This window comes from Oncorhynchus masou, chromosome 16, assembly GCF_036934945.1.
Source record: "Oncorhynchus masou masou isolate Uvic2021 chromosome 16, UVic_Omas_1.1, whole genome shotgun sequence".
NCBI lineage: Eukaryota > Metazoa > Chordata > Actinopteri > Salmoniformes > Salmonidae > Oncorhynchus > Oncorhynchus masou.
In genome coordinates, this window is record NC_088227.1 from 7,861,607 (window position 1) to 7,881,181 (window position 19,575).

The 19,575-nt window shown below is 44.6% G+C and overlaps 1 protein-coding gene across 1 annotated transcript; it reads left to right on the forward strand.

Moving 5' to 3' along the window:
* Window positions 1–5,703: 5,703 nt before the first annotated feature.
* Window positions 5,704–10,581, forward strand: LOC135557166 (cannabinoid receptor type 1A). The gene is made up of 2 exons (XM_064990374.1): window positions 5,704–5,981; window positions 7,502–10,581. Exon 2 carries the CDS (start codon window positions 7,552–7,554, stop codon window positions 8,956–8,958), a length of 1,407 nt encoding a protein of 468 aa, XP_064846446.1. The 5' UTR covers window positions 5,704–5,981; window positions 7,502–7,551; the 3' UTR covers window positions 8,959–10,581.
* Window positions 10,582–19,575: the final 8,994 nt, after the last annotated feature.

The window sequence follows — 19,575 nt, forward strand, 5'->3', positions numbered from 1 at the left end:
CATTCTCACCCTGAAAGGAAGGTGTACAGTCAGGACGGGGAATTTACCTCAGCTGAAGGTGCCATTATTGGTCGGGAGAGACTGTTCCCTATATATGGAGCTTTGGCAGATGATGTTATGCACCGGACAAAGGGGATCAGGTCTCTATCACACGCCAAGTGCTGGGCCACCGCAGGGGGGCAGGAAAGCAGAGAAAGAAAAAACCCAAGTCCATGCGCGAATTGGTCGCCCTACAATAAAACATAGCCTCGGCCTCGTCCTTTGGGGCAGAGGAAGAAATACAGACCCAACGCCTCCGACAACTGTTCCAGGAAACCTCCGATGAAGACACCTGCGAAGGGTTATACACGACGGAGGAAGGAAGGAGCAACCAGAGGCTAAGGGCTATATTTGAAGCCCCATCAGAGGAGGGAACATGGAAGGGATTCTCCTCGGGCACCCCCGACCGGGATGGGGAACAACCTCCCCACCCCTCTACCGAGGTCGATCTGCCACAATAATTAAAGAGACAGTTTGGGACCTCTCAGCATAGAGACCCAGACCTACGGGATGCCATGAGGAAGGTGAAGGTGATCAATGGGAGAAATGTTGATGGGAAGATGAGCCCTCTCTTCCCTACTATGCAATCAGGTGGGGTCTCTTGTATTGGGTCGTGCAACGAAGGGGGGAAAAACAGGAATTAGTAATGGTGCCTAGACCCTACAGGGATACTGTCCTACAGCTAGCTCATTCCCACGTCCTAGGAGGACACCTGGCACGGGACAAAATAATCAACAGAATCATGCAGAGGTTCTATTGGCCTCGTGTCACCCGAGATGTGCCCAGGTAGTGTAGGACGTGTGCTCAATGTCAGTGTACGGCCCCACGGCCTCACTTGCGTAATCGTTTGATTCTTCTCCCCATTATAGAGACCACCTTCAAACGCATAACTATGGCCCTCGTGGGACACCTCCAGAAATCCGCCAGAGGACATGAGTACATCCTGGTTGTCGTAGATTACGCGACCAAGTTCCCAGAGGCCATACCCCTTCGCAACATGTCGTCAAAGGGAATCGCCAAGGAATTGTTTATGCTGTTCTTCCGGGTGGGCCTTCCCAAGACGATTCTAACCAACCAGGGAACCAGGGAGTTCACTGTGGGAGAGAAAGTGATGGTACTCATGCCCACGTCTGAACTCCGCTTGCTGGCGCAGTGGAGGGGGCCCTGCGAGGTAACGGAAAGGGTCTCAACGGTCAATTACCTCATCAAGCAACCGGACAGGAGGAAGAAGGTCCAACTCTATCATATCAACCTGCTGAATAAGTACCATGGGAGAGAGTTAGTGTAGCTTTGATGACCGTGGAGGATGAGGAAAAAGAGGAGGCCCTGCTACAGGTGTGCCATGGCCGAACTCTCCTGCCGGAGCAGTTGAGACAGCTGGACAAGCTGATTGCGCAATTCGGCAGGGTATTCTCGCCCTTCCCAGGACAAACAGATGTCCTGTTTTATCAGCCCGGCAAGAAGGTGCATATCCGGCCTTACAGGATTCCTGAGGCCTGCCAAGTCATCGGAAAGAACAAGGTAAGGGAGATGTTCAGCCATCTACGAGTGAGTGGTGTTCGAGCCATCTACGAGTGAGTGGTCCAGACCCATAGTCCTGGTCCCCAAACCCGACGGTAGTATGCGGCTCTGCAACAACTTTGGGGGTGTAAACACCATCTCTACGTTCAACGTACATAGACAATGTCGTCATCCACGCCGAGGACTGGGATAGCCACCTCCTGCTACCACAGGCGGTGCTCGCGAGCCTGGAGGCTACAGGGCTGACAGCCAATCCCAAAAAATGCTGCCTCACAAACATCATCAAGAAAAACCTGCCAAACTGTGTAGTGTGGAAGGATGAGACTTCCAGTTGCTAAAAGATAGCCTGTGCTCTGATCCCATCCTGCAGGCTCCTGACTTCTCCCAAGAGTTCATTGTGCAGGTAGATGTCTCAGATACGGGGCTTGGAGCCATCCTAGCTCAGGGTGAAGGCAAAGCAGAGAGGCCTATTATCTTTATAAGTAGGAAGCTCAGTGATCGGGAACAGAGATATGCTACCTTAGAGAAAGAGGCCCTAGCTATTAAGTGACCTCTCGATTATCTCCGGTACTACCTACTCGGGCGTCGGTTTGCCCTCCTTACTGACCATGCTCCCCTCACGTGGTTGGCCGGTAAGAGAAACAATAACAACAGAATAGCGAGATGGGGACACACCACCTCTTGGGAATGGCCACCACGGATCCGGACGACCACCCATAGGGAGCTCTCCATGGATGGATCGTTAAGGCGGTAACACACCCGTGATTTATGTTATAGTTTAAAGATACTCTCCTTTTTGTTCCTTGCCCTTCTAAAGAAGGAGATTTGTGTTTTCCTTGGGAGATCATCCTTGATAGTGTTGGTGTTTGAGAGGGGGGAAAAAACCTCAATTAGAGAACTTTGGTCAATTAAGAATAGCTGCTCCTGACTCGTTTAGTCCACCTTTCCGTTTTAGAGCAACCTCAAAGTACTTGGTCCGCTCACATCTATGAAAAACCACATATGAGAGTAGCTTTTTTGATGGTCCACCACAGTGGCGGTTGGTTCCGTTTAAGATGAAGGAGGACAATTGTTTTTTTTAATGAGCATGGCCTTATTTCTATTACAGCATATTGGTGGACTGTCATTCATATTCCATTCACCTAGTTCAAAATAACATTGATAGGTTCAGGCTACTGCAAATTTTCCCTATACCCATCATAAGGTTGCCACAACCTAGCTTGTGGATTAACGTTTACAACGTAGGTGCACACAGGTCCTCTCACATTTTCCCTTGACTTGTGGACTTCAGTGCATAACAAATCAGATATCCGTGACCAGGCGAAAAAACCTTTCCAGGGCAAACCTTTATATCTGTAACGGCTCTCGTTGGTAGGAGACCAAGGCGCAGCATGGTAAGCATACATCGTCTATTTATTGATGACACCAAAATAACAAAGACAAAAAAAACGAAAGCGCACAGTTCTGTAAGGCTAAGAAACTAAACAGAAAACAAGATCCCACAAAACCCAAAAGGAAAAATGACAACTTATATATGATCCCCAATCAGAGACAACGATAGACAGCTGCCTCTGATTGGGAACCACACGCGGCCAAAAACAAAGAAATAGAAAACTTTCCCACCCGAGTCACACCCTGACCTAACCAAACATAGAGAACAATAAGGATCTCTAAGGTCAGGGCGTGACAATATCATAAACGCTACACACAGCCTATATCGTTGTCACAATATTAGCTAAAGTAACATCATAATCACATAGCTAATAGAACTAACTCGTTAGTAAACCCGCTACAATCATGCAGCACCATGTACAGCCAGTAAGCAGTTTAACAGTTACACCGGCGGGCCCCGGTGGTCAAACCAAAAAGCTTACCTTGCCTGGGAAGAGTTCCGGTGTTGGATAGTCATAGCTAGCTAACATAGCATCCATCTATTTGAGCCGGGTGTTTGAGTAGGCTAAACTAGCTAGTTGCATTTGATAGCTAAGTAAGTAAAAAAACTTTTTTTAAACAAATTATAGCTAGCTCTCTCTCTCTCTCTTGTTCCTCCTTCATTTTTGAAGGAATGACTGTTCAAAACTGTTCAACGATTGTCTTTCTCTCTCTTTGAGTCAGCTCTCACCACATTTTATGCACTGCAGTGCTAGCTAGCTGTAGCTTATGCTTTTAGTACTAGATTCCTTCTCTGATCCTTTGATTGGGTGGACAACATGTCAGTTCATGCTGCAAGAGCTCTGAGAGGTCAAAGGAGGTCTTCTGGTAGTTGTCATAATTACTGTGTATGTCCATGGAAGGCGGTGAAAACCACGAGCCTCCTAGGTTTTGTATTGAAGTCAATGTACCCACAGGAGGACGTAGCATAGCTGTCCTCCGGCTGCACCATGGTGCTACCCTGACTGCTGTTGAGGCTTCTATGTACCTTTGTTGCAAAAACAATGTGTTTTAATCCATTATTTGGTGAAAATATTTTGTATAGTTTTCTCAAAATATCAACTTTTTAAATGTTTCACAATCTTTAGGAAATTCACTGAGGAGGATGGTCCTCCCCTTCCTCCTCTTAGGAGCCTCCATACTCCACTAAGGCTCTACCACAATGTCACGAATGTGTTTAATGAAATGCTTAGTACTTACTTTATGTTTAGTTCAATAAAGTTTTGAATTCCGTCTCATAAAAGTTTGACGAGCACACTGGTCACCCTGGTCCAGAACATCAGGTACTTCTTGTTATATATGTGTGTATAATGAAAAAAGGAACACTAGTAAATGGGTAAAATGAACAATTATAAACCAAGAGCTCATTTTTTATTTCAGCCTGTCACGGCTAACCTAGCTGTCACCTGCCGCCCACAGCCTATTAAAACATCATTTAGAACTGTGTTGACTGTAGAGAACATTGTGGACACTCACTACAGTCTCCTGGCCCAACCACATTTATGATTAACCCTGCTGTCACAATACTGAGAGAGCCTCTCTCTCTATCTCCCTCTCTCTCTCTCATTGCTGAAGTGGCAGACAAGGTTGTCACGGTCTGGCGAGGCTGCCTATGGATTCGATGTCCAATACTGTTTTTGTTCTGTTTTTCATGTCTCCAACCGACCATTCAATTCATTCTTCCGGCTGGCTTAGGATGCAGAATAAAATATAAAATTCCACGCATAAGAGGTTGGTCCACTCAATGATGACAATGGACAATGAAATGGAAATGAATTGTCTGTGCTTATAATCATAAAGTCATAAAGAGATAAAGAGATAGATAAAATTAATTGCAGTTAAATATGTTTTAGATTTCTAATTTTGCAGGCTGTTGAAATCACAGTGTTTCCTGAAGGAATTTCAATCCTTCTGAGACTCTGTTACAGTATTCTTCCCTGTGCTCAGACCCATTTTAGATGTATGCCCTTTGAGGTCAATATCTACATAAATTGACCTTAAAGACAGACTGAAAATGTGCCCTCCCACCAGCAATGTCCTTAACCAATAACATGACTGTCTGAGAAGAAACAGATCATGTACCTGAAGAATGGCAAAACATGGCCTAATGATGCAAATAGCCTAATGATAGTTTGACATGCTGTGCTACTGAGGAGGTCATTAACAGTGCTCCTTCATGAACACACACTGACTAGGTTACAATGCATGGTCATTTATATGCAGGTTGTTCCACTGTCTTTAAAACACCCCAACAGATCACTCACTGGTGGGATTCACAATCAGCTTGTTTAATCCAAGATTTTCATTTGATAAAGATAGTAATGTACAATGGCTTACCAAATCAACCAAGTTAAATTTCAAGAATATTGTAAATGCCGTTTTTCATTATGACATCAATGACAGTGAAATGATGTGAAAATGACTGATTGTCTAATACAAAGCCTATCTGTAAGTGAACCTATTTGAGCCATAATGCACGGAACCTGTAACAGTAGGCTATGTACAGCTGTCCTTTTGTCCAATGGCATGGGCTTTGGGGACTAAAATCCCTGTTTTTATTGTGTCTGCATGCTCCCTTGTTCTTGCACTTGACGGCACCAAAATCCCTGCACTTGGTTATAGAAATCTATGCATAGCGCGTTTCATAGCACGTGATGTGGCTTTCTAAAGCAATGCTTCATAAATACGCACATAAGGAAAAAAACTCAGACATCGCAGCAACCAGAACTTTAGACCAGTGCGAAGGGCGCACATGAGAGCGCGGATGCCAAAGGAAATGAGCGCCCATCAAGAAACCTTATAAACCAATAAATTACCACTTAGATACTTATATAAATATATTTTCTATATAATGTTAAATGTTTTTACCTTTCCTTGTTTCGATGATTAAACGTATATTTATTTAATCAGATACAGCGCGTCAAGGTTGGATTAATGATTGGAGACAGTTTGCGTGGAAGGAAGTCAACACCTGAGCGAGCGATGTGAAGGTAAATACATGTTTTTGTTGTATTTCATTTACCGTTTTAATTTAATAAGGAATTATTTCCCCCCAAATTACAGCGTCATGTATAATTAAACGTATTGCGATTTATTCGGCTAAAATAAATTATTTAGGCCAATGTGTCCTAATTCAAGACTCTCATTCATTTCACAGTACAAAAACGATACAAACAAAAAACATTTGTATTGACATCAACACATTATCCTAAACGTTAACGAAGCCTATACAATGACATTGAATAGTAGATCTAGAATTAATTTGAAAAATAAAAGGTGAAACCCATTGAAAGAATAATAACCAATTTAAGGGAAGCCTATGGTGGTGAAAGTGAAACTAACGTTTACAAAGTAGGGCATTTAGCCTATTAGTCTAATATTGTGAAATTGTAAATGCAGTTAAAAGTTAAGATAATGAATTTAGGACTCTTGAAATACATTTAGTAAAATTTAAACCAACGTTATAAAGGCTTCATTCACTTTTAGATAACAGTACACCCCATCAGTATACCCCATCAGCTTCGGTATGACTGCACCTGTGTGCCCCATCCTATGGCGACCGCTAAGCGTGAGGACGATAGCACAGAAGAACAGTAAAGGGAATGTATAACAGAAACCGTGTTTAGTGATCTCATGTATTCAAACATGAACAAAATCGACTGTCTCCTGTTGCACATGAGTTATCTGACAGGAGTGGAATTATCTCTCTGTGTGACATGCAGGGCAATAGCTTATCCTTTGCCCATCCCTAATGGTTAGCATACTCTATCAATTTATTTGTTATTTTTAAGAAGGCTGCCCCTCAGGCTAATGATTATCATTAGATAATTATAAAGTAATACAATTTATAGAATGAGATAAAGCAGGTTGGAGTTAAAACACCCTGATGATTTTGCTCATTCATTCAATGTGAGAAAAACCCAATCTAAGACATGGTTTCATTTTGGCCACGGAATATGTGATTCAGTGCCATTCAATGCCAGTTAAACTGTCATAAAAGAGTATCAAATAACATTCAGCTCAGACACCCATACATACCCCACAAGACATGCCACCGGGGGTCTCTTCACAGTCCCCAAGTCCAAAAAGAATTCACGGCAACGCACAGTATTATTCAGAGCCTTGATCGCATGGAACTCCCTTCCATCTCCAATTACTCAAGCAATAAGCAATAAACTACCATTACAACATCTCATGGAACGGCGGGGACTGTCAGGGGGCACACACAGACACTCTAACACACACATCATTGGTTGTTGTTGTATTGTTTGTATTATTATTTTATTTGTTATTGTTTTATTTATTGTGTGTGTATATCATGGTATTTTTTATTTGTGTGACTGTCCTTGTCTATTAGTGCACCAGTGTTTTGTTACTTGTCATGTTCTGTGTTTTTTGTGGACCCCAGCAAGAATATCTGCTGCCTCTGCAAAAGCTAGTGGGGATCCAAAGAACAAAAAGAAAAGCATAATTATGTCTGTCCACAAATATTTCTCTCATCATTTCATAGGTTAACCAGGAATCATCTTAAACCGCAGTGTTCACCTCTCAGGCCCAGTCATGAAGTCTGTGCTAGATGGTGTGGCTGACACCACCTTCCGGACTATAACATCTGGACTGCAGTACCTGGGCTCCAACGATGCCATCTATGATGACACCACCATCAACGCTGACTTCACTAAGGGTGGATTGTCCGTCCAGAAGCCTCTCTCTGCTTTCCTCAGTAACTCTTTCCCAGACAAAGTGCCTGGAGATGAGGAACTCATCCTCAAAGGCATCCCATTCTTCCCTACCAATGCCACAGACCTGTTTGGCAACCGGAGTGGCTTTGGAGATGAGGGAACCGGAATCCAGTGTGGGGAGAACTTCATGGATATGGAATGCTTCATGATCCTTACCCCTAGCCAGCAGCTGGCTGTGGCGGTGATGTCACTCACCCTGGGCACCTTCACGGTGTTGGAGAACCTTATCGTGCTGTGTGTGATACTCCAATCCCGCACCCTGCGCTGCCGCCCCTCCTACCACTTCATAGGCAGCCTGGCTGTAGCCGACCTGCTGGGCAGCGTCATCTTCGTCTACAGCTTTCTGGACTTCCATGTGTTCCACAGAAAAGACAGCCCCAATGTGTTCCTCTTCAAGCTGGGCGGAGTCACCGCCTCGTTCACAGCCTCTGTGGGAAGCTTGTTTCTCACTGCTATAGACCGCTACATCTCCATCCACAGGCCCCTGGCCTACAGGCGCATCGTCACGCGGACCAAGGCTGTCATCGCCTTCTGCGTGATGTGGACTATCTCCATTGTCTTCGCAGTGCTCCCTCTGCTGGGCTGGAACTGCAAGCAGCTCAACTCGGTCTGCTCAGACATCTTTCCGCTTATCGACGAGAAGTACCTGATGTTCTGGATCGGGGTGACTAGTGTGCTCGTCTTCTTCATCATCTACGCCTACATGTACATCCTGTGGAAGGCCCATCACCACGCCGTGCGCATGATGAGCCGCACCTCCCAGAAGAGCCTGGTGGTGTACTCGGCGGATGGGACTAAGTCGCAGACCATGCGCCCTGAGCAGACGCGCATGGACATCCGCCTGGCCAAGACACTGGTCCTCATCCTGGTGGTGCTGGTCATCTGCTGGGGCCCTGTGCTGGCCATCATGGTCTACGACCTGTTTTGGAAGATGGATGACGATATTAAGACAGTGTTTGCTTTCGCCAGCATGCTTTGTCTGCTCAACTCAACCGTCAATCCAATCATTTACGCCCTGAGGAGCAAGGACATGCGACACGCCTTCCTAAACTCATGCCAGGCGTGCCGGGGCAGTGCCCAGCAGCTGGACAATAGCCTGGAGTCTGACTGCCAGAACAGGCACATTGCTGCCAACAGGGCTGCAGAGAGCTGTGTGAAGACCACTGTGAAAATAGCCAAAGTGACCATGTCTGTCTCCACTGAGACATCTGCAGAAGCTGTCTAGCTGGTCATCATCATGTCACAGCGATATTGCGTCACGAGATGGGGATGGACCTTCCACAGGATGTAATGAATTACACACATAGCTAAATGCTTCAGCGGTTCATTTCTTAATTGTTTTATGTTTACGAGGTGTGCCAGTATAGTGTTCCAGTGCCTAAGTGCCAAATATATTTTTAAAGGTGATGAAGACTGTGGGATGGGGACTGTTGGCCATAGACTTCATGATGATCAAACTGTAGAAGGCTTAGCATATTTTTTTGTACTGTGAATTCAGGTTCTGAACCAATGATATATTCATTCATGGGATAAGGGGCTAATTAAGTTTTTGAGATTTGAAGTATGTTTCAGTATGTTATCAAGATGTCAATATGTGTTCCATAAAGAAGATAAATAATTTAGGCTTTGAGAAGCCAGAACAGGCATTGGCTTTGTCCAGGCGTTATGTACAAATATACAGTGTTGTGTGAAGAGTTCCATTTTATTTACATAAGGGTCTAACTTTAATTTTAATTTACTTAAGACATGTATGATCCATAAAGCGACAGAGGAACCGTTGCCTTTGTATTTTCTTTTTATATCGACCGGTCTGAGTTTATTTTTTTATACAGAAATAACTAACAGGAAATCAAATCTGACCTGACTTTGTGTAGACAGCTCCATTGACTGTTTGAGTCATCTTTCATATAGAAGCTGGATGAATCTGAAAACCACAGTCTTCAATTTAATGAAATAAATGTGCCATTTGAGGCCACAGTAAGCTAAATCTGCTTTAAATACTTATGAGATGTGTTCACGAAGTCAACAATCTACAATGTCATTATAAGGTATTGTGCCTTTCATATCTTTGTCTCTATTCTTGGGTATAGTGGTATGTTTTCAATAAAAAAATGAATGTATACCAAACAATTTTACAGTGTTACATACAATGCAGTTCCAAAAAATGATTTCATTATGAGTCTGTCTTTAAAACAGTTTGTCAACGCAACAATGTATTGTATGGCTAAAGCTTGAGCACAGGTAAAATCTGGTTGCAGTGTGCTGGCCACACTACCATAATAATCATAGAACTACATGCAATGTATTGAATTCAGATGACTTGTAAGTGGATGGATTTAATTGAATTCAGTACATTTGTGAATAACTTTATAACTTGATAAAAAATATAAAAAAATATCCCTTCTGTTCGACACCTCATCAAATTGTGTCAGTGTTACCGTAAACATAATTTAACTTGATTAGGATTATTTTGCTATTTGAGGAGATCACAATAGCTACCCTAGAGTAGACATACAGCACAGCTTTTAGATAAACAAAACAAGAAGATAGCCTGTCTGTCAGTTTTTAGGTTGACTGCAGTTAATTCTTATCAAAGGCAAGCCTTTCATTCGTTAGCAGACAAAACATTAGAATGAGTCTCTTACCAGTGTTGATGAAAATTGTCATTTTCAATTATATTATATAGGATTTTTAATCTAGAACTATCACTCAGTTAACATTGTTCTTTAGACATTTATCTTGGTGTTAAACTACTACCGACAGCTGTTTACCAGTATGCTTTGCTGCCTCTTGTAATGTTGAGTGTTGGAAATCAAATGTCAAACTGTTAAGTGGCTTCTGTACTGTGGTGGCATCTGAGAAGTCTTTGGGGGTGGGGGGGGGGGATCTGCGGTATTCAACAGTTTTTTTTCATATTGCAATGTAATGTTTCCAAGCTTTTGAATAAAGTCACAGCTGGTTATCATGTCTTCTGCCCAAGTTCGTGATTATTTGATGAAAAGCTGTAGGCTACTAGGTATAGTGTGTTCAGCCTACAAAAGAGAAGAAAATCGCAATAGAACAAATTTGATCAACTGTAATAAGTGACCCCAAGGTCTTGTTCGAATAGCACCCTTCCTTCCTCTTTTCTTTGAAGTAATCTCTGATAACAAGGCGTGAGATCTGTCACAAATAGGTGTAAGCAGAGATCCACTCATATAACCTATACAACCATACACCCATAGCTTATACACCTACACCAACCATGTCAGGTACGGTATGTTATTACTCCACTCAAGAAGGCAATAAAGGAAGGACACTGAACAGAAATCTATTTTTTCCCAAGAATAGAACGCTATGATGCAGCCTGCAGAAGTCAGAGAAAATACACCTTTTGGCTTCGTGGAGCAGAGCTGTTGTGAAGGAAGTTTTCAAGGAAGTGCATTTGTGTTTATACAGGACCTTCCGCACCCACCTACCATCAACCAATTATGTCAATGTGGAGCTATACAGAGCCCTCCGCATTGTTACAAAATTCCAGAGGGCACAGTGATGCGGTATGGAGCTTGATTTGGCCTCTGCACCCCTCTAGAGGTGTTGGAATCGCATCACACCCCCATACAAAGCTTATGACCACATTTTTGGATAAAGTATAAGTTGGCTTCTAAGGGAAGCATGGACTCCTGACGCTTTCCCGCCCTCTTGTGGACGATATACAACACTGCCCTCACTGTCTCACATCCACAGGATGGGAATTTCCCAGCAACTCTGCATTGTCCACTTTATAGGCCTTTTTGGAAGATAGTTAATCAGAACAGGCCTGCTGGGATTACAATCCTGCAGGATGAATAATTATAATACAGTTGTTATAATACAATACAATATAATACAATACAATTGTTATAAACTGAGGGCTTTATGGTTGTAAGTATAAAGCACCTCCGATTGAGCATTGATCTCCAATCAGTTCCCACTCTCCATGTAATCTCATCCATTGTGATCTAAAAATGGCAAAACGTATCCTTAATTAGCACTCATACGCTTGATACATAGGGCCCCCTACGTGGGACTTTGACAGTGCTAATAGCAGTGCTATGCATATTATAAACAGACAATACTTTTTTTGAACAGTTCAGATTTACAGCTGAACAGAGACACATGAAAGAGGCAATGCTATGAACATGATGTCATAGGCTGTCAGTTCAGGTATAATCTCTCGTGGACAGATTTTGCATGCCAGCAAAGCCACTACACAACACAACACTAAATAATACATTAATTACACTATAACGGTGACAAACGGTGCCCGCAAACTGTTAGGGCTTGCATACAGCTGTGTCGTGTCAGTAGTCCCAACAGCTTATCACTGCTACACCTGGCTATCAGCGGAGCCATGTCTGGCAGTGAAATGTTATTTCTACTGACAATTGAGATGTACATGCTGTTATGTACCATCACTCATTCATATATCTTTATGTACATATTCTTTATCCCTTTACACTTGTGTGTATAAGGTAGTTGTTGTGGAATTGTTAGGTTAGATTACTTGTTAGATATTACTGATTGTCGGAAATAAAAGCACAAGCATTTCGCTACACTTGCATTAACATCTGCAAACCATGTGTATGTGACAAATAAAATTTGATTTGACAAACTATGGCATAAGGGGACAACAAGCAGATAAGAGGCAATCCGTAATTTCGACTAAGACATTATTGAGCGAGCTAGGACGGACGTAGTAAATATAACTATTTGTTCAGCACTTTTGAAATGTACAGCGACAGAATTCAGAACATCGGCCATTCTTACAGTGTTCTCCCTGTACACCAAGTCAGAACCGTAGGATAAATAAAGGGGGGCATATAAGCAGACAATGAAAGTTCTTACAATATTCAATGATTACATTTCTCTAAAACAGGTTATAGGCTACATGTGTACTAAGAACAGTAGGCGAAATGAAGAAGGGAAAATAGACCAAATTATTAGGGTGAGGCACATGGGCTACAAACAGCTTACTACACAATATAGTAATTAGTATTACTTTCTTAACTACCGTATACATATCTCCCTGGCATATTACATTATTTTTTTATTTCACCTTTAACCAGGTAGGCTAGTTGTGTCACAGATCTGCCAGTCTGGTTGACTGGCAGATCTGGAAGAGTCTGGCTGACTGGCGGATCTGGAAGAGTCTGGCTGACTGGCGGACCTGGAAGAGTCTGGCGGATCTGGAAGAGTCTGGCTGACTGGCGGATCTGGAAGAGTCTGGCGGATCTGGAAGAGTCTGGCTGACTGGCAGATCTGGAAGAGTCTGGTTGACTGGCGGATCTGGAAGAGTCTGGCTGACTGGCGGATCTGGAAGAGTCTGGCGGATCTGGAAGAGTCTGGCTGACTGGCGGATCTGGAAGAGTCTGGCGGATCTGGAAGAGTCTGGCTGACTGGCGGATCTGGAAGAGTCTGGCTGACTGGCGTATCCTGGCAGACTGATGGCTCTGGCTGCTCTATGCAGACTGACAGCTCTGGCTGCTCCATGCAGACTGACAGCTCTGGCTGCTTCTTGCAGACTGGCAGCTTTGGCTGCTTCATGCATACTGGCAGCCCTGGCAGCTCCTTGCAGACTGGCAGCTCCTTGCAGACTGGCAGCTCTGGCTGCTCCATGCAGACTGGCAGCTCCGGCTGCTCCATGCAGACTGACAGCTCTGGCTGCTCCATGCAGACTGACAGCTCTGGCCGCTCCATGCAGGCTGGCAGCTCTGGCCGATCCATGCAGGCTGGCAGCTCTGGCCGATCCATGCAGGCTGGCAGCTCTGGCCGATCCATGCAGGCTGGCAGCTCTGGCCGATCCATGTAGGCTGGCAGCTCTGGCTGCGCTAAACAGGCGGGAGACTCCAGCAGCGCAGAAGAGGAGGAAGGCTCTGGCTGCGCTGAACAGGCGGGAGACTCTGACAGCGCTGTAGAGGAGGAAGGCTCGGGCAGCACTGAACAGGCGGGAGAATCCGGCAGCACAGGAGAGGAGGAAGGCTCCGGCAGCGCTGGAGAGGCGAGGCGCACTGTAGGCCTGATGCGTGGTGCTGGCACTGGTGGAACTGGGCCGAGGACATGCACAGGAAGCCTGGTGCGGGGAGCTGCCACCGGAGGGCTGGTGTGTGGAGGTGGTACTGGGTAGATCGGACCGTGCAGGCGCACTGGAGCTCTTGAGCACCGAGCCTGCCCAACCTTACCTCGTTGAATATTCCCGGTCGCTCTGCCAGTGCGGCAAGGTGGAATAGCCCGCACTGGGCTATGCAGGCGAACGGGGACACCGTGCGCAAGGCTGGTGCCATGTAAGCCGGCCCAAGGAGACGTACTGGGGACCAGATGCGTAGAGCCGGCTTCATGGCATTTGGCTCGACGCTCAATCTAGCCCGGCCGATACGCGGAGCTGGAATATACCGCACCGGGCTATGTACCCACACTGGGGACACCGTGCGCACCACTGCATAACACGGTGCCTGCCCGGTCTCTCTAGCCCCCCGGTAACCACAGGAAGTTGGCGTAGGTCTCCTACCTAGCGTCGCCATACTCCCTGTGAGACCCCCCCTCCCAAGAAATTTTTGAGGCTGACTCTCGGGCTTCCATCCGCTTCGCCGTGCTGCCTCCTCATACCTGCACCTCCCCGCTTTCTCCGCCTCCAGTTCTTCTTTGGGGCGGCGATATTCTCCAGGCTGAGACCAGGGTCCTTCACCGTCCAGTTCGTCCTCCCATGTCCATTCCTTCTCTTGCTGCACCTTGGGGCGGCTACACTCCCCTGGTTTAGCCCAGGGTCCTCTCCCGTTGAGGATTTCCTCCCAAGTCCAGAAAGTCTTGTCACGCTGCTCCTGCTGCTGCTGTTGCCTGTTACCACGCCGCTTGGTCCTGTTGTGGTGGGTGATTCTGTCACGGCTTTCGTCTGTAGAAGGAGAGGCGGACCAAAATGAAGCGTGGTTGTTATTCATTGTACTTTAATAATGAAACCGTACACGAATAAACTAACAAAACAACAAACATGCGAAAACCTAAAACAGTCCTATCTGGTGCAAAACACAGAGACAGGAACAATCACCCACAAACACACAGTGAAACCCAGGCTACCTAAATATGGTTCCCAATCAGAGACAATGACTAACACCTGCCTCTGATTGAGAACCATATCAGGCCAGACATAGAAATAGACAAACAAGACATCCAACATAGAATGCCCACTCAGATCACACCCTGACCAACCAAAACATAGAAACATACAAAGTAAACTATGGTCAGGGTGTGACAAGTTGAGAACAAGTTCTCATTTGCAACTGCGACCTGGCCAAGATAAAGCATAGCAGTGTGAACAGACAACACAGAATTACACATGGAGTAAACAGTTAACAAGTCAATAACACAGTAGAAAAAAAGAGAGTCTATATACATTGTGTGCAAAAGGCATGAGGAGGTAGGCGAATAATTACAATTTTGCAGATTAACACTGGAGTGATAAATGATCAGATGGTCATGTACAGGTAGAGATATTGGTGTGCAAAAGAGCAGAAAAGTAAATAAATATAAACAGTATGGGGATGAGGTAGGTAAAATTGGGTGGGCTATTTACCGATAGACTACGTACAGCTGCAGCGATCGGTTAGCTGCACAGATAGCAGATGTTTGAAGTTGGTGAGGGAGATAAAAGTCTCCAACTTCAGTGATTTTTGCAATTCGTTCCAATCACAGGCAGCAGAGAACTGGAACGAAAGGCGGCCAAATGAGGTGTTGGCTTTAGGGATGATCAGTGAGATACACCTGCTGGAGCGCGTGCTACGGGTGGGTGTTGCCATCGTGACCAGTGAACTGAGATATGGCGGAGCTTTACCTAGCATGGACTTGTAGATGACCTGGAGCCAGTGGGTCTGGCGACGAATATGTAGCGAGGGCCAGCCGACTAGAGCATACAGGTCGCATTGGTGGGTGGTATAAGGTGCTTTAGTAACAAAGCGGATGGCACTGTGATAAACTGCATCCAGTTTGCTGAGTAGAGTGTTGGAGGCTATTTTGTAGATGACATTGCCGAAGTCGAGGATCGGTAGGATAGTCAGTTTTACTAGGGTAAGTTTAGCGGTGTGAGTGAAGGAGGCTTTATTGCGGAATAGAAAGCCAACTCTAGATTTGATTTTAGATTGGAGATGTTTGATATGCGTCTGGAAGAAGAGTTTACAGTCTAGCCAGACACCTAGGTACTTATAGATGTCCACATATTCTAGGTCGGAACCATCCAGGGTGGTGATGCTAGTCGGGCGTGCGGGTGCTGGCAGCGAACGGTTGAAAAGCATGCATTTGGTTTTACTAGCGTTTAAGAGCAGTTGGAGGCCACGGAAGGAGTGTTGTATGGCATTGAAGCTCGTTTGGAGGTTAGATAGCACAGTGTCCAAGGACGGGCCGGAAGTATACAGAATGGTGTCGTATCCGTAGAGGTGGATCAGGGAATCGCCCGCAGCAAGAGCAACATCATTGATATATACAGAGAAGAGAGTCAGCCCGAGAATTGAACCATGTGGCACCCCCATAGAGACTTCCAGAGGACCGGACAGCATGCCCTCCGATTTGACACACTGAACTCTGTCTGCAAAGTAGTTGGTAAACCAGGCAAGGCAGTCATCTCAGACGATATGAAAGAGAGGTTGAACAGGCTGGTAATAGGGGTTACGACAATGGCGGCTGATAGTTTCAGAAATAGAGGGTCCAGATTGTCAAGCCAAGCTGATTTGTACGGGTCCAGGTTTTGCAGTTCTTTCAGAACATCTGCTATCTGGATTTGGGTAAAGGAGAACCTGGAGAGGCTTGGGCGAGTAGCTGCGGGGGTTGGAGTAGCCAGGAGTAAGGCATGGCCAGCCGTTGAGAAATGCTTGTTGAAGTTTTCGATAATCATGGATTTATCGGTGGTGACCATGTTACCTAGCCTCAGTGCAGTGGGCAGTTGGAAGGAGGTGCTCTTGTTCTCCATGGACTTCACAGTGTCCCAGAACGTTTTGGAGTTAGAGCTACAGGATGCAAATTTCTGCCTGGAGAAGCTGGCCTTTGCTTTCCTGACTGACTGCGTGTATTGGTTCCTGACTTCCCTGAACAGTTGCATATCGCGGGGACTATTCGATGCTATTGCAGTGCGCCACAGGATGTTTTTGTGCTGGTCGAGGGCAGTCAGGTCTGGAGTGAACCACGGGCTATATCTGTTCTTAGTTCTGCATTTTTTGAACGGAGCATGCTTATCTAAAATGGTGAGGAACTTACTTTTAAAGAATGACCAGGCATCCTCAACTGACGGGATGAGGTCAATGTCCTTCCAGGATACCCGGGCCAGGTCGATTAGAAAGGCCTGCTCACAGAAGTGTTTTAGGGAGCGTTTGACAGTGATGTGGGGTGGTCGTTTGACTGCAGATCCGTAGCGGATACAGGCAATGAGGCAGTGATCGCTGAGATCCTGGTTGAAGACAGCGGAGGTGTATTTGGAGGGCCAGTTGGTCAGGATGACATCTATGAGGGTGCCCTTGTTTACAGATTTAGGGTTGTACCTGGTGGGTTCCTTGATGATTTGTGTGAGATTGAGGGCATCTAGCTTAGATTGCAGCAGCATACATTACATGTTTGGACTCAATGTCCGGCATTCTCTGGATTTATGGTGCTTTCAAGACAACTGGGAACTCAGAACAAAAACAAGATTGAATCATGATGACGTCAGTGATCTTCAAGTCGTAGCTCTAGAAAGAGGCCCGGGTTCTTGACTTACAATTCCGAGTTGGATGACAGTTCAAAACGTATTTTCTAAGTCGGAGCTCGTTTTTTCCCGAGTTCTCAGTTGTCTTGAACTCACTGAAGTCAGATTTCCCAGATCCGAGTTAACAGTTGTTTTCAGCGGGCCAGAAATCATGCTGAATTGACAGCATGGCCAATGGTGAATGTTTATAATTTTAAGCTTGGAAAAAGAGACCCTTAATCCCAGACTTGGGACCACACAGCCACTCCACTGAATAGCAGGCTAGTGATTTCATTGCAATGCTTGCAGTTAGCTACTGATTCCTTCCAAACCACTAAGTTGTTGAATTTGCGATTTCCAACTTGTTTATGTCCAATAGCAGATGAGCACCGATACGTTTTATCTATAATTTCTCGTTGTTATTTCTCTTCATATGGCAAGGATTAAAAATGATTTGCCAGTAGATTGTAGACTTGATTCATGATGATGACTAGCTAAGATTTTGAAAGTATCAAAGCTAACGTGATTTGGCATCCATTTATCTGTGGCCAATTACCTTGAGACTTCTTGGATGGGCACTTCTAATGTAACTCTATGTCAGCACCCAAGGTGCTTGAATTTTCAAGCTCTACCCTTAGATTTGGTGGTGACATAGAGTCCCCATGAGTGACAGAACACTGAGCCAATCACGTCACAACTAGAGAACATTACCAACCCCTACTCTCAGTATTTACCGTTTGCTGCGCCACCACCACAGAAAGCACTAAGCTTGGCTGAAACACCTGCATTTTGGAGCTGCCTTACTCAAGGGAGCAAAAAAAGAGACAATGTTTGTAAGTGGCTTTACAATGAATTATTATTATTTTTTACATTGTTTGCAAACTGATATGTGACAGGTAATAATGCTAAAATAACATGCAACCCTCCCCCCCCCCCATATATATTTATTTTATTCTGCCCTGAATGAAGGGTCACCGCTGCCTATATAGCCAATTTATCTTTACTCATATATTTGGGAAGATCACGTAAGTAAACACTACACCTGTTGTTTACAAAGCATGTGACAACTACAATTTGATTATAGTTAGATTTTTCGTCACTGGTTTCGACAACTCATGGTTTTGCTGGTGTTAGCATCTTTCGAATTTCAAAAGAGAGAACATTCGGCCTGTAATTTGCAAAGAGAGAGCTTTTCTGCTCCTCCTCGTCTCTTATTTTAACACATATGAACCAGGAATTTAATCGAGCAGCTGATGTATTACGTGAGATTTTAGTTCTGGTTTAACCGACATTAGTTCAGGTATATCTGAAACTGGACATAAACAACATCTAAACAACATCTAAATAAGGAAGTGCACCTTAAACACAATTGGTCCTAAACTGAAAGTATGTAGCCTTCTGATTTGGGGATGTCCCATATGAGCGAGAAACGTTTAAGGAATATTTTACTTTGTCCAATGAAAAGTCTGTGGGATTAGCTGTAATAATAGATTTCCTGCAAACTTCACGGGCTGCGTTTAAACAGGCAGATCTTTTTTCTCTACTAATTGGTCTTTTGACCAACCAAATCAGAGCTGAGTAAAAAAAATAATCAGGATTTGGTCGCCTGTCTAAACGCAGCTCATGGTTCTTTCTTCCTGCTGGTAAATAAGTCACATTGCAGCACAGAACAATAGAGAATATATCTAGCAAAGGAATGTTACTTACAAAAACAATAAAATAAGTTGAATCAAATATGCACATTCAGAAATGAGACAATGACTGGAGGACACGTTTCAAACGTTCTGTTATTCGTTAGGAATTAACTAATAGCTTTATTCCAATTCTGTAAATAATTTGAAAGTACTGTGGCATTTAAATTGGTCAGTGCTAAGTGGAATCCTTGGGACGTCCCTACCCGAAATCCTTACCCTAAAACTTGAACCCCTACTCTTAGCCTAACCCTTACCTAACTCTAACCCTTATCTAAACCTTAACCCTTACCTTAAACATTTTACGTTTCAATTTCAATGAACGTCCCAAGGATACCAGATTGCACACACCCATTTCAAATTGGCGAGTGCTTTTGGCATTCACGGTCTATGTGGGGAATGTAGTGCAAAGGCGCCAAGTATTGCATATGAA